The following is a 23,390-nucleotide window of genomic DNA, read 5'->3' as shown; positions in this document are numbered from 1 at the left end:
ACCTCCACCTCACGGGTTTAAGCGATTCTCCTGCCTTGGCCTACCGAGTAGCTGGGACTACAGGCACGCGCCACCATGCTCGGCTAATTTTTGTATTTTTAGCAGAGATGAGGTTTCAGTATGTTGGCCAAGCTGGTCTTGAACTCCTGACCTTGTCATCCACCCACCTCAGCCTCCCAAAGTGCTGGAATTACAGGTGTGAGCCACTGTGCCCAGCAAGAACTTTATTTTTTAAACTTTAAACTATCCACAATTAAAGGGGAATCTTCTTTAACTTGATCTTTTCTTCTATATTTGAAAAGTATCTCATCTTTGTCAAAATTTCCTTGGCTTCTTCAAAGTCATCTGAAATAGACAGAGACACTGAAGTCAGGCTTCATTTCAAGCAAGAATAAAACCAACTCTGATGACTAGGGCAGCCATATATAAGTGGAGCTGTGGGGTCCGGAGGGCTCATCAATTCCTCAGTAAGACTGAGCAACGAAGAGGGAGAACATCTGGATTGTTAAGGAGACACAGGGATAAACCAAATGGGGCGGGAGTTGTGTAAGAGCATGTGTACAGGATTCACATAAATTAGAGAAGTTGATTCTCTTCAGGACAGTGCCAAGTAATAAATGGGTGGTGGAAGCTAGATGCAGGAGCTTATACCTGCTATCCCAGCATTTTGCGAGGCTGAGGCGGGAGGATGGCTTGAGCCCAGGAATTGAAGACCAGCCTGGACAACAAAGCAAGACCCTGTCTCTACCAAAAATAAAAAATAAAAAATAAAATAAAAAATTAGCCGGGCATGGTGGCACATGCCTGTAGTCCTGGCTACTTGGGAGGCTGAGGTGGGAGGATCCCTTGAGCCCAGGAGTTTGAGGTTGCACTGAGCTATGACTGTGCCACTGTACTTCAACCTGGGTGACAGGGTGAGACCCTGTCTCTTTAAAAAAAAAAAAAAAAAAAAGGGTGGGGGGTTGTGTTTTAAGTTTCTCCCTAACACATGTGGTGGTATACTGAGGATATGAAAGCACTGAATGCTTCCTCTATGCCAGGTGCTGAGGCACAAAGATACCCTCAGGGGCTTACAGTTCCCAAGAAAGACACCCTTAGACCAGTGATTTTCCTTTTTATTTTCCTTTTTTTTTTTTTTTTTTTGTGAGATGGAGCCTCAGTCTGTTGCCCATGCCGGAGTACAGTGGCGTGATCTCAGCTCACTGCAACCTCCGCCTCCTAGGTTCAACCAATACTCATGCCTCAGTCTCCAGAGTAGCTGGTACTACAGGATGTGCGCCACCATGCCTGGCCAATTTTGTATTTTTAGTAGAGGCAGGGTTTCACCATGTTGGCCGTGGCTGCTCTCAAACTCCTGATCTCAAATGATCCGCCTGCCTTGGACTCCCAAAGTGCTGGGATTATAGGTGTCAGCCACCATGCCTGGCCAGACCAGTGATTTTCAATTGGGGATGATTTTGCCCCCATGGGGACATCTGGCAATGTCTGGAGATATTTTTCGTTGTCACAGCTGGGAGGTAGTACTGACATCTGGTGGGTACAGGCCAGGGATGCTGCTAATAATCATCTTATAGAACTCAGGACAGCTCCCCCAAACGAAGAATTATCTGGCTTACGATATCCGTAGTGCCAAGGTTGAGAAACCCTGACTTAGATAAGTAAAACACAATGTGAAGAGTGCTAAAATGAAGATATGTTATAACCATTTGCATCATTCCAGATGACTCCAAAAATAAAATATTAAGCAAAAAAGTCACATAAGGATATATTTTATATAAAGAAAAATATGCGAGACTAAATAATATACTATTATGTACATATATGGTTAAAACTATCAAGAAAAGCAAGGGAATGAGTAACACAAAATTCAGGAGAGTGGTTACTGTTGAAAGGAGATGTAATGGCAAAATGTCAACCAGGGACTTGGAAGGCCTTGGTCGTATTTCATTTCTCAATTTAATTTATTTAACATATTTTTTTGTTTTGAGATGCAGTCTTGCTCTGTCGCCCAGGCCGGGGTGCAGTGGCGCAATCTTGGCTCACTGCAAGCTCCGCCTCCCGGGTTCATGCCATTCTCCTGCCTCAGCCTCCTGAGTAGCTGGGACTACAGGCGCCCGCCACCGCGCCCAGCTAATTTTTTGTATTTTTAGTAGAGACGGGGTTTCACCGTCTTAGCCAGGATGGTCTCGATCTCCTGACCTCGTGATCCGCCCGCCTCCGCCTCCCAAAGTGCTGAGATTACAGGCGTGAGCCACCGCGCCCGTCCTATTTAACATATTTTTTGTATTCAAAAAATTTTAGGACCAGGTGCGGTGGCTCACGCCTGTAATCCCAACACTTTGGGAGGCCGAGGCGGGCGGATCACGAGGTCAGGAGTTCAAGACCAGCCTGGCCAACATGGTGAAATCCCATCTCTACTAAAAATACAAAAATTAGCCGGGTGTGGTGGCAGGCTCCTGTAATCGCAGCTACTTGGGAGGCTGAGGCAAGAGAATCACTTGAAACCGAAAGGCTCTGGTTGCAGTGAGCTGAGATCGTGTCACTGTACTCCAGCCTGGGCGAAAGAGCAAAACTCAATCTCAAAAAAAAAAGAAAAAAAAATTAAGTTGTAGTAACACATGACATAAAATTCATCATGTTAGCCATTTCTAAGTGTACAGTTCAATGACATTAAGTACATTCACATTGTTGGGCAAGCATCACCACCACCCATCCACATAACTTTTTTTTTAATTTTTATTTTTTGAGATAGAGTCTTGCTTTGTTGCCCAGGCTGGAATGCAGTGGCATGATCTTGGCTCACTGCAGCCTCCACCTCCTGGGTTCAAGTGATTCTTGTGCCTCAGACTCCCAAGTAGCTGGGATTACAGGCATGCATCATCACACCTGGCTAATTTTTGTCTTTTCAGTAAAGACAGGGTTTCACCATGTTGTTGAGGCTGGTCTCAAATTCCTGCCCTCAGATGATCTGTCTGCCTCAGCCTCTCAAAGTGCTGGGATTACAGGTGGGAGCCACTGCGCCTGGCCTTCCACAGAACTCTTTTCATCTTGCAAAACTGAAGCTCTCTACTTATGAAATAACTCTCTATTTTCCTCTTCCTGACTCTATCCTCCCACAACCACCATTCCACTTTCTCTATGAATCTGACTACCACAGGTACCTCATATAAGTGGAATTATATAGTATTTGTCCTTTTGTGACTGACATTTCACATAGTACAATGTCCTCAAGGTTCATCCATGTTGGAGCCTGTGTCAGAATTTCTTTTTTTTTTTTGAGACGGAGTTTCGCTCTTGTTGCCCAGTCAGGAGTGCAGTGGCACGATCTCGGCTCACTGCAAACTCCACCTTCCAGTTTCAAGCGATTCTCCTGCCTCAGCCTCCTGAGTAGCTGGGATTACAGGCATTTGCCACCACACCCAGCTAGTTTTTCAGAGATGGGGTTTCACCATGTTGGCCAGGCTGGTCTAGAACTCTTGACCTTGTGATCCGCCAACCTTGGCCTCCCAAAGTGCTGGGATTACAGGCGTGAGCCACCGCACCCGGCCCTGTGTCAGAATTTCTTTCTTTTTTTTTTTTGAGATGGAGTCTCACTCTGTCACCTAGGCCGGAGTGCAGTGAGGTGATCTCCACTCACTGCAAGCTCCACCTCCCAAGTTCATGCCATTCTCCGCCTCAGCCTCCCGAGTAGCTGGGACTACAGGTGCCTGCTACCACGCCTGGCTTTTTGTATATTTAGTAGAGACGGGGTTTCACCATGTTAGCCAGGATGGTATCGATCTCCTGACCTCGTGATCCACCCGCCTTGGCCTCCCAAAGTGCTGGGATTACAGGCGTTAGCCACTGTGCCCGGCTGGTGTCAGGATTTCTATCCTTTTTTTTTGAGTTGGAGTTTTTCTCGTCGCCCAGGCTGGAGTGCAATGGCGTGATCTCAGCTCACTGCAACATCTGTCTCCCGGGTTCAAGCGATTTTCCTGCCTCAGCCTCCTGAGTAGCTGGGATTACAGGCGCCCGCCACCATGCCGCCCTAATTTTTTTCTATTTTTAGTAGAGATGAGGTTTTACCATGTTGGCCAGGCAGGTTTCCAACTCCGGACCTCAAATGATCCGCCTGCCTCAGCCTCCCAAAGTGCTGGGATTACAGATGTGAGCCACCGCGCCTGGCCTATTGTTGCTTTTATTATTTTGAAAACACTTTGTTAGATCAATTAAAAAAATGAAAGTTTTGATTTTGCATTTACTTATTCCTTTCTCCAATGGTCTTCCTTTCGTTATGTAGACCCAAGTTTCTGATAAATTTCCTCCACTCTAAATAATTTTTTTTTTTTTTTTTTGAGATGGCGTCTCATTCTGTCACCCAGGTTGGAGTGCACTGGCGTGATCTCGGCTCACTGCAACCTCCGACTTCCGGGATCAAGCCATTCCTCTGCCTCAGCCTTCTGAGTAGCTGGGATTACAGGCGAGCGCCACCATGCCCGGCTAGTTTTTGTATTTTTAGTAGAGACGGGGTTTCACCATGTTTGTCAGGCTGGTCTCGAACTCCTGACCTTGTGATCTGCCCACCTTGGCCTCTCAAAATGTCAAAATGTGGGGATTACAGGCGTGAGCCACTACGCCTAGCCAATCAATTCTTTTAACATTTTTTTTTTACAAAGCGGGTCTCCTGTCAACAAATTTCCTTTTTTTTTTTTTTTTTGAGACAGAGTCTCGCTCTCTCACCCAGGCTGGAGTGCAGTGGCCCCATCTCTGCTCACTGCAAGCTCCGCCTCCCGGGTTCACGCCATTCTTCCGCCTCAGCCTCCCGAGTAGCTGGGACTACAGACGGCCACCACCAGGCCCAGAAAATTTTTTGTATTTTTAGTAGAGACAGGGTTTCACTGTGTTAGCCAGGATGTTCTCAATCTCCTGACCTTGTGATCTGCCAGCCTCAGCCTCTCAAAGTGCTGGGATTACAGGCATGAATCACCACACCTGGCCCAGTTTTTTTTTTTTTTTGAGACAAAGTCTTGCTCTGTCACCAGGCTGGAATGCAGTGGCATGATCTTGGTTTACTGCAACCTCCGCCTCCCGGGTTCAAACAATTCTCCTGCCTCAGCCTCTCGAGTAGCTGGGATTATAGGCGCACCACTGCGCCTGGCTAGTTTTGTATTTTTAGTAGAGATGGGGTTTCACCATGTTGGCCGGATGGTCTTGATCTCTTGACCTCTTGATCCACCCGCCTCGGCCTCCCAAAGTGTTGGGATTACAAGTGTCAGCCACCGTGCACAGCCCAAATTCCCTCAATTTTTATTTGCCTGAGAATAGCTTCATTCCTCCTTTAGGTATTTTTTTTGTTTGTTTTGAGAGGGAGTCTCGCTTTGTTGCCCAGGCTGGAGTGCAGTGGCGTGATCTTGGCTCACTGCAACCTCAGCCTCCCTGGTTCAAGCAATTCTCCTGCCTCAGCCTGTTGAGTAGCTGGGACTGTAGGCACACGCCACCACACTCAGCTAATTTTTGTATTTTTAGTAGAGCTGGAGTTTTACCATGTTGGCCAGGCTGGTCTCAAACCCCTAACCTCAAGTGATCTGCCCACCTCACCCTCCCAAAGTGTTGGGATAACAGGCATGAGTCACCGTTCCCGGATCACTTTTTTGATATAGTTTGTTTCTCTAGAAAGGCAGAAATGTTGATTCTTTTTTTTTTGAGATGGAGTGTCGCTCTGTCGCTCAGGCTGGCGTGCAGTGGCACGATCTCAGCTCACTGCAACTTCCGCCTCCCTGGTTCAAGTGATTCTCCTGCCTCAGCCTCCCAAGTAGCTGGGACTACAGGTGTTGTGCCACCACACCGAGTTAATTTTTGTATTTTTAGTAGAGACAGAGTTTCACCGTGTTAGCCAGGATGGTCTCAATCTCCTGACTTCGTGATCTGCCCGCCTTGGCCTCCCAAAGTGTTGGGATTACAGACATTAGCTACCGTGCCCGGCCAGAAATGTAGATTCTTAAAGGCATTTTTTTAAAGGCAGAAATGTAGACTCATAAGTATTTCATATCTCCCTATATAGCTATCATAGGAAGGTATATAATAGCTAGTTATTGAATGAATGGCTATGCCTCAGTGCTTGAAATTTCTTTCCATATTTAAGAAAGTCAAGAAAAGAAAGTACCTTGTTCAAAAGCACTGCTCACATTGTCAGTAAATTCTTTCTGTTTAGCTGAAAAAGAAAACCATTCTGTTAATTTTTCCATTGAAACAGACTCATAATATGAAGACAATACTTAAACTTTGTAACCATGCTGGTTTGAACACAACAAAGGAGGAAGTTTGTATTCAAGGGTAAGGCTTCATAACCTTTGTCTCTGTGTGTACCATGATGGCAGCTGCTGTTTAGCACAACTCTGGTTGACCCTAATAACACTGTTTTTCTACCCATGAAAGGTCTAAGGAGCAATCACCAAGGCTTATAAAATGGCTATAGAATCAGTAAAACAAACAAACAAACAAACAAACAAGGATATACTTTGATTATACCCACGAAACAGTTTGGGTCTTCGACATTTCAGCAAGGTGAACATTAACATGCTGGGAACACCTATCAGTAAAGCATTACTGAGTGTTTCCGGCAACCACTTGCAAACTGTATAGCCTCTCAGGAAAATGAAAACATTTACATCCTGTTGTGTCATAAGAGAGAAGATGCCAAACAAAATAAAGCAGCAGCTATCTCATATTTCTTGTTTCCTTGTTAGAAAATGAGGAATTTTCCAGTAATCTCATTTTCCAGATATAAATAGTGTCAGTCATTTATACGGTGTCGTCTTTCGAAGCACTGTCAAATACATTATATCCCTAAGGTAGGAAATGACAGGTATTAGGGGAATTGTCCCATGGATGATGAGTGGAAGAGCTGGGAACAGAATCCAAGTCACTTGATTCCCAGTCCGGTGTTTGAAACTCATCTCTCAGGTAGCAGTGTGGTGTCCACAAAAGAACAACAGACTAGGAACCTGGAGGTTCTTAAGCCCTGACCCTAAAATTAACTAGCTCTATGCCCTTGAACATTCATTTTACCTGGGCCATAGCAGATACCTGGCAGGAGAAAATTTAGGAATTAACCTAAATTAAGGTCAGTGAGCTGCTCAAAGTCAAATGTTTACTACAGGGCTAGAATAAGTGTTTTTTTTTTTTTTGAGACGGAGTTTCGCTCTTGTTGCCCAGGCTGTAGTGCAATGGTGCGATTTCGGCTCACTGCAACCTCTGCCTCCTGGGTTCAAGCAATTCTCCTGCCTCAGCCTCTGAAGTTGCTGGGATTATAGGTGTGCGCCACCATGCCTGGCTAATTTTGTATTTTTAGTACAGACAGGGTTTTGCCATGTTGGTCAGGGTGGTCTTGAACTCCTGACCTTAGGTAATCTGCCCATCTCAGCCTCCCAAAGTAATGGGATTATAGGCATAAGCCACCACACCTGGCCTAAAATACATGCTTTTACATGCTTTATCTCATTTAACTTGATCCCCACAACAACCAGTACTAATATTATCTCCATTTACAGATGAGGAAATTGAGGCTTAGAGAAATGAAGTCATTTGTTCAAGGTCACACAAAGTCAGTAGCACGCTGCTCTCACTCCAGACCTTCATGCTGCCCTGCTATCTAAAATTGGGCAGCTGAGCCCACTGACTGCAAATCCTGAGCTTCTCTTATCTCTATAACCCAGCCCTAATGCTGTCAACGTATCTCCAGCTGACAGTCCCCTCACCACAAATTCTATATTACTGCTTTAAACGTCTTTTCTCATTATTGTTTGCTCATTTAGTAAATACTTACCAAGTTCCTTTTAAACTATAAGTACTTTTCTGTGAGCTGAGGATGTGAGGGAAGCAAAAAGTAGACATGATTTCTCCTGCAGAACTTCCAGTCTAATGAGGGAGGCTGACATTGATCAATTAATGTCACATAGAACAGTAAAGTTATAACTGTGATTAGTCCTACAAAAGAAATAGCCGCTACTAATAGATAGCTTAAAAAGGGCTTCTCTGAGGAAGTGATGATTGCCTTCAGATCTGAAGAAGGAGGGGTTAACTTAAATGGGGTGGAGGAGAGGAGGGTTTCAGGCAGAAGCAACAGGCCCTAGGGTAGGAGGGTGCCCAGTATAGATGAGGAACTGGAAGTGGTCATTGTGGCTGGAGTGGAGAAGGCAAAACAGAGAGAAGCAGAGGCCACGGCATCCAGGGCCTGTAAGGGATGCTAAAGAGTTTTAGAGCAGTGAGAAGCCACTTAAAAGTTTTTTTGTTTTTTTTTTTGAGACGTGTTTTCGCTCTGTTGCTGAAGCTGGAGTGCAATAGTGTAAACACGGTTCACTGCAGTCTCCACCTCCTGGGCTCAAGTGATCCTTCTGCTTCAGCCTCTCGAGTAGCTGGGAGTATAGGCATGAGCCACCATATCTGGTTAATTTTTAAATTTTTTATGGAGATGGGGTCTTGCTATGTTGACCAGGCTAGTCTTGAACTCCTGGGCTCAAGTGATCCTTCCACTTCAGCTTCTCAAAGTGCTTGGATTACAGGCATAAGCCATCACACCTGGTCAATTTAAATAAAAAATTTTTAAATTTTTTATGGAGATGGGGTCTTGCTATGTTGACCAGGCTAGTCTTGAACTCCTGGGCTCAAGTGATCCTTCCACTTCAGCTTCCCAAAGTGCTTGGATTACAGGCATAAGCCATCACACCTGGTCAATTTAAAAAATACTCTAATCAAGAGTAGTGATTAGATTTGGGTTTTGGCTGGGCTTGGTGGCTCACACCTGTAATCCCAGCACTTTGGGAGGCTGAGATGGATGGATCACCTGAGGTCAGGAGTTTGAGACCAGCCTGGGCAACATGGTAAAACCCCGTCACTACTTAAAAAAAATAGAAAAATTAGCCAAGCATGGTGGCACGCACCTGTAGTCCCAGCTACTCGGGAGGCAGAGGCAGGAGAATAGCTTGAACCTGGGAGGCGGAGGTTGCAGTGAGCCGAGATCATGCCACTGCACTCCAGCCTGGGCGACAGAGCAAGACTCTGTCTCAAAAAAAAAAAAAAAAAAAAAAGACTTGGGTTTCAAAAAAGATTCCAGTGACAGTGAAGGGATTTGTTAGATGGGGCCTGAAGGTACGGACAGACCAGTGAAAAGCTACTGCAGTTGTCCAGGTGAGAGTGAATGGTAGCTAGGAAAAGGCTGGTGGCAGTGAAAGTAGAGATGGGTGGATGAATTTGAGGCAAATTTAAGTCAGCTCTTTCAGACATAATAGATTGACTATGGGCATAAGGAAGAAGAAGGTTGTTAAGGCCTCCTCAAAATTTACACTTGTGCAACTGGTGTCACTCTCTTAGGGAACACTGGAAGAGGAACAGATTATTATTATTTTTTATTCGGAGTCTCACTCTGTCACCCAGGCTGGAGTGCAGCGGCACGATCTCGGCTCACTGCAACCTCCGCCTCCCGGGTTCAAGCGATTCTCCTGCCTCAGCTTCCCGAGTAGCTGGGACTACAGGCGCGTGCCAACACGCCTGGCTAATTTTTTGTATTTTTAGTAGAGACGGGGTTTCATGATGTTAGCCAGGATGGTCTTGATCTCCTGACCTCGTGATCCGCCTGCCTCGGCCTCCCAAAGTGCTGGGATTACAGGCGTGAGCCACTGTGCCCAGCCTAAGAGGAACAGATTTTTTTTGGGGGGAAAGGTGGGGAGTGGATTCACCTGGGAATTCCATTTTGGGCACAGTTGACATATATAAACTCCAAGAAGGCACAGTCTTTCTCGTTCCATTATGTATCCTCAGTGTCATGCACAGTGCCTGATATTTGTAGTACATTACAAATATTTGTGAAAGTACATAACTGAATATAGTCTAACAGAGAACCTTGGAATCTTTTCTATGTGGAATGGTTAATTTTATATATCAACTTGGCTAGGCTATGGTGCCCAGTTGTTTGATCAAACACGAATATATGCCAGGTACATTAAGTCACGCCTGTAATCCCAGCATTTTGGGAGACTGAGGCAGGTGGATCGCTTTGAACCCAGGAGTTTGAAGCCAGCCTGGGCAACATGGCAAAACCCCATCTCTATAAAAGACACAAAAAATTAGCCAGGCGTGGTGATACACGCCTGTAGTCCCAGCTATCCAAGAGGCTGAGGTGAGAGGATTGCTTGAGCCCATGGGTCAAGGCTGCAGTGAGCTGTGACTGCACCACTGTGCTCCAACCTGGGTGACAGAGTGAGACCATGTCTCAAAAAAACAAAAACCAACTAGTTTAGATGATCCTGTGAAGGTATTCGTAGATGTAATTAACATTTATAATCAGTTGACTTTAAGTAACGGATGTTACCCTACATAATGTGGGTGGGCCTCATCCAATGAAGTAGAGGCATTAAGTGCAAAAACAGGTTTTCTGGGAAGGAATTCTGTATCAAGACTGTAACATAGAAATCCTACCTAGACTTTCAGCCTGCTTATCTACCCCTATAGATTTTATTTTATTTTTTTGTGACAGGGTCTCACTCTTGTCACTCAGGCTGGAGTACAGTGGCGTGATCTCAGCTCACTGCAACCTCTGCCTCCCGGGCTCAGATGATTCTCCCACCTCATCCTCCCGAATAGCTGGGACCACAAGTGCGCACCTCCACGCTTGGCAGATTTTTTTTTTTTGAGACGGAGTCTCGCTCTGTCGCCCAGGCTGGAGTGCAGCGGCACGATCTCGGCTCACTGCAAGCTCCGCCTCCCAAGCTCAAGCGATTCTCCTGCTTCAGCCTCCTGAGTAGTTGGGATTACAGGTATGCGCCACCATGCCTGGCTAATTTTATATTTTTAGTAGAGATGGGGTTTCTCCATGTTGGCCTGGCTGGTCTCGAACTCCCAACCTCAGGTGATCCACCCACCTCAGTCTCCCAAAGTGCTGGGATTACAGGCGTGAGCCACTGTGCCTGGCCTACACTTGGCTGATTTTTCTGTATTTTTTTAGAGAAGGGGTTTTGCCACGTTGCCCAGGCTGGTCTTGAACTCCTGGACTCAAGTGATCTGCCCTTCTCAGCCTCCCAAAATGCTGGGATTATAGGCATGAGCCACTGCGCCCAGCCCTACCCTATAAATTTTAGATGTGTCAGCTCCCACAATTATGTGAGCTGATTGCTAATTCCTTAAAATAAATAACCTTCCTTTTTTTTTGAGACAGAGTCTCACTCTGTTGCCCAGGCTGGAGTGCAGTGGCCTGATCTCCACTCACTGCAAGCTCTGCCTCCCAGGTTCACACCATTCTCCTGCCTCAGCCTCCCAAGTAGCTAGGACTACAGGCGCCTGCCACCACGCCTGGCTAATTTTTGTATTTTTAGTAGAGACAGGGTTTTACCATGTTGGCCAGGCTGGTCTTGAACTCCTGACCTCAGGTGATCCACTCGCCTTGGCCTCCCAAAGTGCTGGGATTATAGGCGTGAGCCACTGCACCCGGGCCATTATATACTCTTTATGCTCATTTTTCACTTATCCGTGGACAAGTGTTCATAACAGCAATGAAATACATTTGGTGCTATTTTATCTTTCACCTTTGACAATGGATTCAATCTCTTTCATGGCAGCTTCACTTTCAGCTTCTGCGAGTTTTTCATTGATTTCCATTATTTCCATGAGGAATTGCCTGTCCATTTCATAATCTGTCCTTTCAGGAATCTCTATTCCATGGAGCTTTAGCTATTGGGGCAGAAAGCAAGAAAAATAAGTTGAAGAAACTATGGGCAGAGTAATGTAAATCCTACTCATCCGTTAGGAAATAATACCACTAATAGAGAAAACTGGAACTGTCCCGATAATGAAAGACTAAGGGGTATCAAAAGCTTGGACTGAAACAGAAATGCTGGGATGGGATTTCCACTCGTGCTACCCAAAACTATGTGACCTTGGTGTGATCTTGGGGTAGTCATTCCTCCACTCAGAGGTTGAACTAGATGTTTGTAAAGATTCTATTCAATTATAAAATTTTCTAGATTGTAAGATTCTTTTTTTTTTTTTTTTTTGAGACGAAGTCTCGCTCTGTTGCCCAGGCTAGAGTGCAATGGCGTGATCTCAGCTCACTGCAACCTCTGCCTCCTGGGGAAGCAATTCTCTGCCTCAGCCTCCCGAGTAGCTGGGATTACAGGCACCCGCCACCACGCCCGGCTAATTTTTTTGTATTTTTGGTAGAGGCGGGGTTTCACCATCTTGACCAGGCTGGTCTTGAACTCCTGATGTTGTGATCCACCCGCCTTCGCCTCCCAAAGTGCTGGGATTACAGGCGCGAGCCACCATGCCTGGCCTCTTAAGATAGTCTTGAGAGGAAAAAGAAAAAACAAAACAGAAAATGACTCTTAACTAAAAGCTACCATCATCAAATCCTTGAAATTCATAGAAAAAAGCTAGAAAATCACAATTTAAAAAATGCAGTTGAGGCAAGTAATATTCACAGAGAAAATTATACTTGTGCTCTGAGGCTAAATACTACTGGGTCCCTGGACTTTTTTTTTTTTTTTTTTTTTGAGAGGGTGCAGTAGTACAATCACAGCTCACTACAGCCTCGACCTCTCGGGCTCAAGTGATCCTCCTGCTTCAGCTTCCAGAGTAGCTGGGACTACAGGTGTATGCCACCATGCCCAGCTAATTTTTGTATTTTTTGTAGAAATGGGGTGTCATCATGTTGCCCAGGATGGTCTTGAACTCCTGGGCTGAAGTGATCTGACCATCTCAGCCTCCTAAAGTGCTGGGATTACAGGTGTGAGCCACCATGCCCAACCTCAAGCACTCTTCTGCTGAATAAAGGGGACGCGGCTGTCCTACGCCATAAAGAGCATCAGGACGTCATGCACAGAAGGGTTGGGAAATCACCTTACAAGGTACAGTCCTCTGCTCAGTGGAGCCAGGAGGGTCTTATAGGCATCATTCACCAGGGTCGAATGCTTCTCTGAGAAGTCCTTTTCAGTCTGTTAGTGGAGATGAAGACAGTACTATTACCATCCAAATCACAAAGTGTTTTTTTTTTTTGACAGAGTCATCCAGACTGGAGTGTGCAGTGGCGCAAACTCAGTTCACTGCAACCTCCACCTCCCGTGTTCAAGTGATCCTCCTGCCTTAGCCTCCCAAGCAGCTGGGACTACAAGCGTGTGTCACTGCACAAGGCTAATTTGTATTTTTAGTAGAGACAGGGTTTCACCATGTTGGCCAGGCTGGTCTCGAACTCCCGACTTCAAGTGATCTGCCTGCCTCAGCCTCCCAAAGTGTTGGGATTACAGGTATGAGCCACTGCACCGGACCCACAAAGTTTTATAATATTCTGATGGGCAGACACCTAAGGAAGTGGTTAAGTAGAACTGGTGTAGGATGAGGTGTCTTTACATTCAGCTGATAGGTTTTAAGTTATCTGGGAAGTCAGACAAAAGCTGTGAGTGAATGGCAGCTCTGGGTCTGACAGGCTGGGGTCAGACTGCCATGGGGCAGACACAGCTGATTTTCCAGCTCGGTCCCTGATAATCACATAACCACAAGGCTACTGCCACCCAGTGTGCACACATATTTGGGGATTATTGGCGTTGGCCAATAAGCTACCTGAGACCTCTGGCTGAAGAAATCTGGATGGACAAGACGCTGCAGTTGCTGGTACCTGTGCTGGAGCTTCACAGTATCAACTCTGAAGGAACGGTTGCTGGAAGGAAATTGGGAGATTAAATTTATGCAACAAATATTTAAAGGTTTGTCTACCATGAGCCTGGTTCTTGCTCTTATGGGGAAGATGCAATAACATATAAACAGATAATTTCAAAAAGTTGTAGGTCCTATGAAGGGACACAGAACAGAGTCAGAGAGTGTAGCAGATGCAGTGGACAAAGAGATGACACTGAACTGAAATCTGAATGATGATGAGTAATCAAAGATCAGAGGAAAGAGATATCCAGGTAGAATTGCAAGAGCAAGGACCTCGAGGTGGGAGCAACATGGGGATGCCTGAGGAACTTAAAGATCAGTGTTACTGTAGCCTCTCATACATGTTCAGTGACTGGTGGGGGCAGATCCCATAGTTAAGGGAAAGGGACATTCCTAAATTACACAGACAAAGATTCTTTGCCTGGCCAAACTTTAGTCAGATTTCTGAACCTTCTCCTAGGCCCAGATGTATGCTTTCTTGTAAAATCCAGTTTTGGCAAATAATCTTGCTAAGACAGTTTAGCTAGAATCCTCGATCCTCATATTTTTGATCATCCTAGATCTCTGATCAGATTCTTCATCCTCTACTATCCCCTAGGTGGTGTCTGAGCAGCCTGGCCTGTCTTCAGCAAGAATCCTGTTAGGTCGGTTTAGCCAGAATCCCGTTTACTCTGCTCCTTGGCTACAAATTTCCTTCTGCTCATGCTGTTTTTGGAGTTGAGACCAATCTCTCTCCCCAACTGCAAGACCCTATTGCAGTGGCCCCTCTACAAGATGGTCTTGAAGAAAGTTTTTCTGGTACTTGAACAAGTGTGACTGAATCATGTTTTCTTTAATACCACCCTATCTTTTCCACGGCCCAGGTCCCTTCATCCCTGTCTCTCCCGGTTTAATTCAACCCCTTTCATATTCTACTCCCAGAGTCTGTCCTATTTCCTTACCAGTTCAGCTCTATCCACACTGCCCCGTCTCTCCAAGATCCTCAGCCTCAGGGGGAAAAACCATTTATTGGACCCTCTCCCTCCAATTCTCACTTTTCCCTCAGGCCTCGCCCACAATATTAAGCTTTTCAAGCTTTACTCCCTAATCTCGGACCACACTTCTGCAGTCCTTTCTTAAATACATCAACCCAACTTTAAACCTTTCTGACCCTATTCATTCAAGTCTTCCAGTCTCCCAGGCCCTGCCCCTCAAGTACCCTTTCCTCAAGTTCCGCCCCTCGACTTCTCCTTCCCTTTCCCGTAGGTACCGCCCCTCAAATCTCCCTCCCCTCTAGCCTCGGCCCCCCTATTTCCTCTAACTTCAGCGCCCGCCCCTCCAGTCCCGTTTGTCTCCCTTCTCCACACCTCAACGCTGCTTCCCTCAGTCCCCGCCTCTCAATTTCCTCCTGAGAAATCAAGACATTTCTCTCACGCCTGCTCACTAGACCTCCGCCCCCCCATCAGTCCCGCCTTCTCTTCCGCAAGCCAGATCCGTCCTCCCCTCTCGCACGCCAGACCCCGACGTCTCTCTCGCCCGGGCCCGTTTCCCGAAACCGTCGCTCGTACCAGTCCATAAGGCTGAAGTAGTCTCGAGTGGGGTCAGGTGCCTGCAGCGCTCGGCACTGTGGGCAGAAGAACCTGTCCTCCCGCCCGGGGCCCCATGGGCCGCCGCAGTTCCAACAGCTGGGATAATTGCTTGCCGCCTGCGACGCAGCATCGCAGCTTAGCGGTCTCCTTCTGGGAACCCCTGTCGGCCAAAACCCCCACACCCGGAGCAAAGCCCCGGCTCTCCCCCGCCACATCTGGCCGGCGGCCTACCTAGCCGTGGTCACTCGTGGGGAAAAGCAAAGAGAGCGTCCAACCAGACTAATGCTACTGATTGGCTGGGGAGTCGAGGGGGCGGGATCACCCGAGGGGAACCCGGGTTCTAAGTTCCGCTCTGCCTTCTAAACTACAACTCCCAGGAAGCATTGAGGCGACGCCTGACGACCACATCTGCTGCTCCTCATTGGTCCGGCGGCAGGGGAGGGGGTTTTGATTGGCTGAGGGTGGAGTTTGTATCTGCAGGTTTAGCGCCACTCTGCTGGCTGAGGCTGCGGAGAGTGTGCGGCTCCAGGTGGGCTCACGCGGTGAGTCATATGGGGAACTTCTGTTGGGTGTTTGGTGGTTCGAATCCCATCTTAAGCGTTTTGTGCGAGCGGAGTCTCCTGAGCTTCGCTTTGTCTGTATTTTTGAGCTGAAGGGGGAGTGTGTGGGCGACTCTCTTCCTTTTTAGTAGATCATCCTGGAGGTGAAGTTCACTTCCCGTATTACTTACAAGCTGAAACAGGCCTGAACATACAGGATAAGAAGGAACAGCGTTGTATTCTTCAATATCAGAGCGAAGTTACTTGTAAAAAGTTCTATAGATGTTAGTAATCATTGACATTCTTTAGGTTCAATCTCTAAAATACTTATAGAGAGGCCAGTCTTAGCTACTGAGCGCTGCAGGGACTGGAAACGCACTGAGCTGTGTAGGAGGATGTTCTGCTTGTCCCTAAATAAGTCCCTAAGTAAGTGTATGGGATGAGGTGGCCAGAAGTGGGTAGGAGGGCATCAGTCCTCCTTCGGACTTAGGTTTTCTGCTTGGAAAAAAGATTGTGTTTCACTTGAAAAGCCTCTGGAATTTTTTAAAAAATTATTTATTTTTGATATAAAGTATACATATATGATTACCATCTGTACCTTTTTTTTTTTTTTGAGACGGAGTCTCTCTCTGTTGCCAGGCTGGAGTGCAGTGGCGCGATCTGGGCTCACTGCAACTTCTGCCTCCTGGGTTCAAGCGATTCTCCTGCCTCAGCCTCCCAAATATCTGGGATTATAGGTACCCGCCCGCCACCATGCCCGGCTAGTATTTTTAGTAGAGACGGGGTTTCACCATGTTGGCCGGGCTGATCCCGAACTCCTGACCTCAGGTGATCCACCCGCCTTGGCCTCCCAAAGTGCTGGGATTACAGGTGTGAGCCACCGCGCCCGGCCTATTTTCAATTTTTTGAGGAATCACAATACTCTTCTCTATAGTGGCTATACTAATTTGCATTCCCACCAATGGTGTATGTGAACAGTGCAAGGTCAGACATAAGCAGGTCCATGCACATTTGTGTCTTTCCACAAGATCAGACTTACTGTTTTATTTTAATTGTAAAAGCTATATGGAGTTCCCAAGGAAGCAATTTTCCGTAGTACTCCCTGTTTACTTGGTAGTCAGAGCCATGGGCACACAGGGTCAAGCCATTCCACAAGTCAGTCAGTATTGTAAACCGTACACAATAGTATATTTATTTAATATATAAATGTTATAGATTAAAAATCTTACATTAAAGTAACATTTAACATTCGGAGAAAAGGGGATAGGGAAAGTGGTTATCAAACCAGTCCAAGGAGAGCAATGTGGACAAAGAGAGTGTTTTGGCTTTATCTGGGGTGTCGGTGTCTTGTAAGGAAGAGTTTTTGATGTGGGCAGAGCCTTTGATGGCAGATGCTGGGTGTTAATCATGAGTGACAGCAAGATGGTGTCTGTTAGGACAGCCATTTTGACCTAAGAAAGTCCTGCTCTTATGACCAAAGAATTTTCTGGTGAGGACTAATAGCAAAAGCGTGTACATATTTATATCCTTATCTGGTTTAGTACAGTCTTTTTTTTTTTTTTGAGACAGAGTCTCGCTTTGTCACCAGGCTGGAGTGCAGTGGCGTGATTTCGGCTCACTGCAACCTCCGACTCCCTGGTTCAGGCGATTTGCCTGCCTCAGCCTCCCGAGTAGCTGGGACTACAGGCACGTGCCACCATGCCCAGCTAAGTTTTGTATTTTTAGTAGAGTTGGGGTTTCACCATGTTGGCCAGGATGGTCTCCATCTCCTGACCTTGTGATCTGCCCGCCTTGGCCTCCCAAAGTGCTGGGATTACAGGCGTGAGCCACTGTGCATGGCCAGTACAGTCTTTATTAATTAGACAAACATCTGGTCTCTGTTGGCATAATGCCTTTTAAAATATAAGATAGAGCCTTTTTCTAAGATAAAATTACTTATGTCAAGGGCACTCTATACAGTTCCCCTTTCTCCACATTCTTTCCAGCATCTGTTATTGCCTATCTTTTATACAAATCATTTTAACTTGGGTGAGATGGTATCTCATTGTGGGTTTTTTTGTTTGTTTGTTTGTTCTAGACAGAGTCTTACTCTGTTGCCCAGGCTGGAATGCAGTGGCGCGATTTTGGCTTACTGCCTCCTCTGCCTCCTGTTTTCAAGGGATTCTCCTGCCTCAGCCTCCCTGGGATTATAGACGCCTGCCACCATGCCCAGCTGATTTTCATATTTTTAGTGGAGACAGGGTTTCACCATGTTGGCCAGGCTGGTCTCAAACTCCTGACCTCAAGTGATCTGCCCGCCTCCGCCTCCCAAAGTGCTGGGATTTCAGGCATGAGCCACTGCGCCCGGGCCTCACTGTAGTTTTGATTTGTATTTCTCTAGTGATCAGTGATGTTGAGCATTTTTTAAATATACCTGTTGGCCATTTGTATGTTTTCTTTTGAGAAATGTCTGTTCGGATCTTTTGCCCATTTCTTTTTTTTGAGACAGAATCTTACTCTGTCACCTAGCCTCGAGTGCAGTGGTGTGATCTCAGCTTACTGCAACCTCTGTCTCCGTCTCCTGAGTTCAAGTGATTCTCGTGTCTCAGCCTACCAAGTAGCTGGGATTACAGGCACGAGCTGCCACACCCAGCTAATTTTTTGTATTTTTAGTAGAGATGTGGTTTCGCCATGTTGACCAGGCTGGTCTTGAACTCCTGACCTCAGATGATCCACCCACCTTGGCCTCCCAAAGTGCTGGGATTACAGATGTGGGCCACCATGCCTGGCTTGCCCATTTCTTAAATTGGATTATTTGTCTTTTTGCAGTTGAGTTTCATCTCCTTATATATTCTGGTTATTCATCCCTTGTCAGATGGCTAGTTTGGAAATGTTTTTTCCCATTCTGTGGGTTGTCTCTTCACTTTGTTGATTATTTTCTTGGCTGTGCAGAAGCTTTTTAGCTTGATGAAATCCCAGTTGTCTGTTTTTGCTTTAGTTGCCTGTGCTTTTGAGGTCTTACGCAAAAAACCTGTGCCCAAGATGAGTGTCCTGGAGCACTTCCCCAGTGTTTTCTTCTAGTAGTTTTATAGGTTTTGGGACTGGACTTCTGTCTACAGTCCTGGAGTTTTGCTGCCCTCACTTTGGTTTTTCACTCACTTCTCTGCATGGCTTTCCAATAACAATAGCTCCCAGATAGCAAGCATGGGTGGGTGGGGGGAGTATTACATGCATCACTTCACTTAATCCTCATGGTCTGTCTACTTATTTTCAGATGAGAAAACAGGTTTAGAGAAGTTGTGATCTACCTAAAGTCATGCACAGTTTCACTCAAGTGTCTGACTCCAGATCTGCTTGCCTCTAATCTCTCATAGCAACTTGTTGACACATTTTCTCCAGTTGTCCTGTCTTGCTTAAAAAGCTGTGGGGAAGACTCAGCCTGGCTCAGGTAGTATCAGACCAGCAGTCCCTGGAGCGGCATACTCAGTTTTGGCATTACCTTCCTGGTATGTTTTAAAGAAAACTCATCAGAACCTTTGTATCTTTTTTTTTTTTTTTTTTTTTTTTTCTCTTGAGACAGGGTCTCGCTCTGTCACTCAGGCTGGAGTGCAGGCTCGATCACGGCTCACTGCAGCCTTAACCTCCTGGACTCAAGTGATCCTCCCACCTCAGCCTCCCAAGTAGCTGGGACTACAGGTGCACACCACCATGCCCTGCTAATTTTTTGTATTTTCTGTAGATACTGGATTTCACCACGGTGCCCAGGCTGGTCTTGAATTCCTGGGCTCAAGCAGTCTACCTGCGTTGGCCTCCCAAAGTGCTGGGATTACAGACATGAGCCACTACACCTGGCAGAACCTTTGTATCTTGAAAGCTGTGTAAATACAATCAGTGTGGGTATCGTAGTCCCTCTTTATCAGCGGTAGTAGTTTCAGTTACCAATGGTCAGCTGCAATCTGAAGCTATTAAGTGGAAAATTCATAAAAAATAGTCAATTCATGGCTGGGCGTGGTGGCTCATGCCTGTAACCCTAGCACTTTGGGAGGCTGAGGTGGGCCTGAGGATCACCTGAGGTCAGGAGTTTGAGACCAGGCTGGCCAATACGGTGAAAACCCTGTCTCTACTAAAAAAAATATACAAATTAGCCAGGCATGGTGGTGTGCGCCTGTAATCCCAGCTACTTGGAAGGCTAAGGCAGGAGAATTGCTTGAACCCAGGAGGTGGAGGTGCAGTGAGCCAAGATTGTGCCACTGCACTCCAGCCTGGGTGACTGAGTGAGACTCTGTTTCAAAAAAAAAAAAATCAATTCATAAGTCTTAAATTACGTGGTTTTGCAGTGCTTGTGTTCAAGTCACCCTTGTATTTAATAATGGCCCCAAAGCAAAAGATGCTGGCAATTTCGATATTGCAAAGAGAAGCTGTAAAGTGTTTCCTTTTACTGAAAAGGTGAAAGATCTCAATTTAATAAGGAAATAAAAAAATTTGTATGCTGAGGCTGGTAACATCTATGGTAAGAACGAATCTTCTATTTGTGAAATTGTGAAGAAGGAAAAAGAAAGTTGTGCATAAGTTGTAGAGGGTTCTGTACTATGTGAGGTTTCAGGCATCCACTGGGTGGTCTTGGATCTTATCCCCCTCTGATGGTGGGGACTACTATAATGTTTCCTGTGTTCTCCTGGAGTAGTAGCCTGAGTTTGGGGAGGAAGAGAATGTCCTCCTCTCCCCCACTTTTTTTTTTTGTTAATCTGATTAGGTCAGCAGTGGACGATACTTTGATTTTACTGGTGGTTCTGTTATCAGAGTCTTGCTTTGTTTTCTGTTCTTTGGAGATAGGGTCTCACTCTGCCACCCAGGCTGGTGTGTAAGTGGTATGATCGTAGCTCACTGCAGCCTTCAACTCCTGGGCTCAAGTGATCCTCCCCACCTCACCATCCCGAGTAGCTGAGGCCACAGCTTCATGCCACTATGTCTAATTTTCTTATTTTTTGTACGGGGGGCGGGGGTCCCACTATGTTGGCCAGGCTGGTATTGAACTCGTGGCCTCAAGTGGTCCTCTTGCCTTGGCCTCCCAAAGTGCTGGGATTACAGGTATGAGCCACTGCGCCCACCCGTTATGAGAGTCTAACTGTCTATCAGGTTAATTCTAAGACAAGGGTGGAAGCCTCTGTTATGGGCTCCAGTTTATAAAAGAATGGTTCCTGCAAGATTCCATCAAGGCTGGAAGGCTATTTAGGATGCTGAAAAGATAAGCCCTATAGTTACTTAGCATCACAAAGGGATAGGTGGAGTTGTTAAGAGCTGTCTTCCTTTGTGTTCTGCCTCATTAAGTCACTGGGCCCTTAGTTGTCAGGGAATATAGATTGAACGAACAGGTGTGTTTCCCTTTAGGAGCAAGCCTGGGGGAAAAGGGGTACCAGTGACATTTTATGTAAATGGACCCTTTGGAGTAATGCAGCAGGTTATTGTACAGTTTCTTTTTGACTTCTATATCAAGCCACCTGATTCTTTGTCTTCTTTCTCTTTCCAAAATACACGGATGCTCCTCAACTTTCAATGGCATTACGTCTAAATAAAACCATTCTAAGTTGAAAATATTGTTAAATTGAAAATACATTTAATACACCTAACATACCAAATGTCATTGTTTAGCCTAGCCTCCTTTAAACATGCTCAGAACACTTATGTCAGAGTACAGTTGGGCAAAATTATCTAACACAAAGATTATTGTTATTATTTTTTGTAGAGGTGGGGTCTCAAACACCTGCCCTCAAGCAATCCTCCTACCTCCACCACCCAAAGTATTGGGTTTACAGTTGTGAGTCACTGCATCTGGCCTATTTTATTTTTAAATTTTAATTAATTAATTAATTTTTCTGAGACAGGGTTTCACTCCCATCACCCAGGCTGGAGTGCAGTGGCGTGATCTCAGCTCAGTGCAACCTCTGCCTCCTGGGCTCAAGCAGTTCTCCTGCTTCAGCCTCCTGAGTAGCTGGAACTACAGGCGCCTGCCACCACACCCGGCTAATTTTTGTATTTTTAGTGGACACGGGGTTTGACTATGTTGGCCAGGCTGGGCTTGAACTCCTGATCTCAGGTGATCTACCCGCCTTGACCCCCCAGAGTTCTGGGATTATAGGTGTGAGCCACTGCACCTGGCCATGTGGCCTATTTTATAATAAGGTGTTAAATATCTCATGTAATTAATTGAATACTGTACTCAAGGTGAAAACCAGAATGGTTATGTGAGGACTTGGAGAAGTAAGTTTCTACTGATTGCTTTCAGAGAAAGTCTAAACATTGTTAAATAGAAGCATTGTTAAATTGAGGACTGTATATATGAGTTTTTTTTTTTTGAAATGGAGTCTTGCACTGTTGCCCTGGCTGGAGTGCAGTGGTGCAATCTTGGTTCACTGCAACCTCTGCCTCCCGGGCTCAAGCGATTCTCCTGCCTCAGCCTCCCGAGTAGCTGGGATTACAGGTGCCCGCCACCACGCCTGGCTAATTTTTTTGTATTTTTAGTAGAGATGGAGTTTCACTACGTTGGCCAGGCTGGTCTTGAACTCCTGACCTCATGATCCGCCTGTCTTGGCCTCCCAAAGTGCTGGGACTACAGGCGTGAGCCCCCGTGCCTGGCCCCCTGTATATATGAAATTTAAATGTAGTGTTGATTGTATCAGTACATTTTTGGTTTCAGTCTTAATTTAAAAGAATTGGACAAATGTAAGCTTTTATGAGCCCCCCCCAGCTCAATTTTATTGCTTTTTACTTATTTGTAATCTTCAGATAATTTGTTTTTCCCCGTAGTTTATGGCTGTCAGACAAAAAACTGATCTGGTGACAATGATCTGGTGAAAAGCTCAGGCCAGAAGAACTATAGGTCTGAGCTGTTAGGACTTTTAATTTTTGGAGAGCATGTTTGCCCTGGATTTTTTTTTTCTTTTTTCTTTTCTTTTGCTGTTGTAATAGGCCCATCATTTACTTTTGAATTTTAAGTCTTGTGCCTTGAAAATCACCTTTGTTGTTGGACACTTTCTTTTTGAGGTCGTGATGTCTCGGGAGTCGGATGTTGAGGCTCAGCAGTCCCATGGCAGCAGTGCCTGTTCACAGCCCCATGGCAGCATTACCCAGTCCCAAGGCTCCTCCTCACAGTCCCAGGGCATATCCAGCTCCTCTACCAGCACGATGCCAAACTCCAGCCAGTCCTCTCACTCCAGCTCTGGGACACTGAGCTCCTTAGAGACAGTGTCCACTCAGGAACTCTATTCTATTCCTGAGGACCAAGAACCTGAGGACCAAGAACCTGAGGAGCCTACCCCTGCCCCCTGGGCTCGATTATGGGCCCTTCAGGATGGATTTGCCAATCTTGGTAAGACCTTTGTTGTATAGTAGCATGTTTTGTTCAGAAAAACACTTACAGAAAGTTGCTGTGTTACCAGGTGGAAGGTTCTGCTTGGAGTTGCCCAGGTTTTTGGCACGTTGAACAAATAATTGAACATCATGCATGAACAAGCAATGAAAGCATAGATTTATTGAAGTGGAAGGCAATAGAAGCTAAAGTACATGTCACAGGATGGGAGCAGGCCTGAGCAAGTAGCTGCAGAGCCCTGGTAGCAAAGTCTTCTGG

At 45.9% G+C, this 23,390-nt stretch overlaps 2 protein-coding genes across 24 annotated transcripts in view; one reads left to right on the top strand and one right to left on the bottom strand.

Annotated features, from left to right (window-relative positions):
- Window positions 1–207: 207 nt before the first annotated feature.
- On the bottom strand, window positions 208–15,545 carry HSCB (HscB mitochondrial iron-sulfur cluster cochaperone). 13 transcript variants are annotated; one of them, XM_063722824.1, is made up of 7 exons: window positions 15,228–15,541; window positions 13,585–13,681; window positions 12,873–12,962; window positions 12,204–12,314; window positions 11,556–11,700; window positions 6,143–6,190; window positions 208–345 (listed from the first exon to the last, which is right to left on the bottom strand). In XM_063722824.1, the coding sequence occupies exons 1-7, from the start codon at window positions 15,461–15,463 to the stop codon at window positions 254–256; spliced, it is 819 nt and encodes a 272-aa protein (XP_063578894.1). In that variant the 5' UTR covers window positions 15,464–15,541; the 3' UTR covers window positions 208–253. The 13 variants fall into 13 exon arrangements, with proteins under 13 accessions (XP_063578894.1, XP_002831014.1, XP_024095733.1 ...); XM_063722829.1 differs by lacking the exon at window positions 208–345 and adding an exon at window positions 7,805–7,840 and having other exon boundaries at window positions 6,144–6,190; window positions 15,228–15,544; XM_063722825.1 differs by lacking the exon at window positions 208–345 and adding an exon at window positions 7,805–7,909 and having other exon boundaries at window positions 6,156–6,190; window positions 15,228–15,545.
- Window positions 15,413–23,390, top strand: part of CHEK2 (checkpoint kinase 2) — a 55,203-nt gene continuing 47,225 nt past the window's right edge. For 7 of the 11 annotated variants that reach the window (XM_054543257.2, XM_063722823.1, XM_024239958.3 and 4 more), the window contains exons 1-2: window positions 15,413–15,790; window positions 22,808–23,132. In XM_054543257.2, coding sequence (XP_054399232.2) covers window positions 22,814–23,132 — 319 coding nt within the window. In that variant the 5' untranslated portion in view covers window positions 15,413–15,790; window positions 22,808–22,813. Of the gene's footprint in view, window positions 15,791–19,040; window positions 19,273–22,807; window positions 23,133–23,390 lie in introns of all 11 variants that reach the window. The other 4 variants (XM_054543256.2, XM_054543250.2, XM_054543251.2 and 1 more) reach the window with 3 other exon arrangements.

Source organism: Pongo abelii, chromosome 23 (genome assembly GCF_028885655.2).
Source record: "Pongo abelii isolate AG06213 chromosome 23, NHGRI_mPonAbe1-v2.0_pri, whole genome shotgun sequence".
NCBI lineage: Eukaryota > Metazoa > Chordata > Mammalia > Primates > Hominidae > Pongo > Pongo abelii.
This window is presented reverse-complemented; position numbering and strand designations above follow the sequence as displayed.

Excerpts from the sequence above, each read along its gene's own strand:
- HSCB (XM_063722824.1), bottom strand. The coding sequence starts at position 15,463 with ATGTGGCGGGGGAGAGCCGGGGCTTTGCTCCGGGTGTGGGGGTTTTGG. Across the intron at positions 12,963-13,584 it reads TCTTCAGCCAGAGGTCTCAG|ACTGAAAAGGACTTCTCAGA; the intron begins GTAGCTTATTGG and ends CTCCACTAACAG. Across the intron at positions 12,315-12,872 it reads TGAGCAGAGGACTGTACCTT|ACTATCTTAAGAGGCCAGGC; the intron begins GTAAGGTGATTT and ends TTTCCTCTCAAG.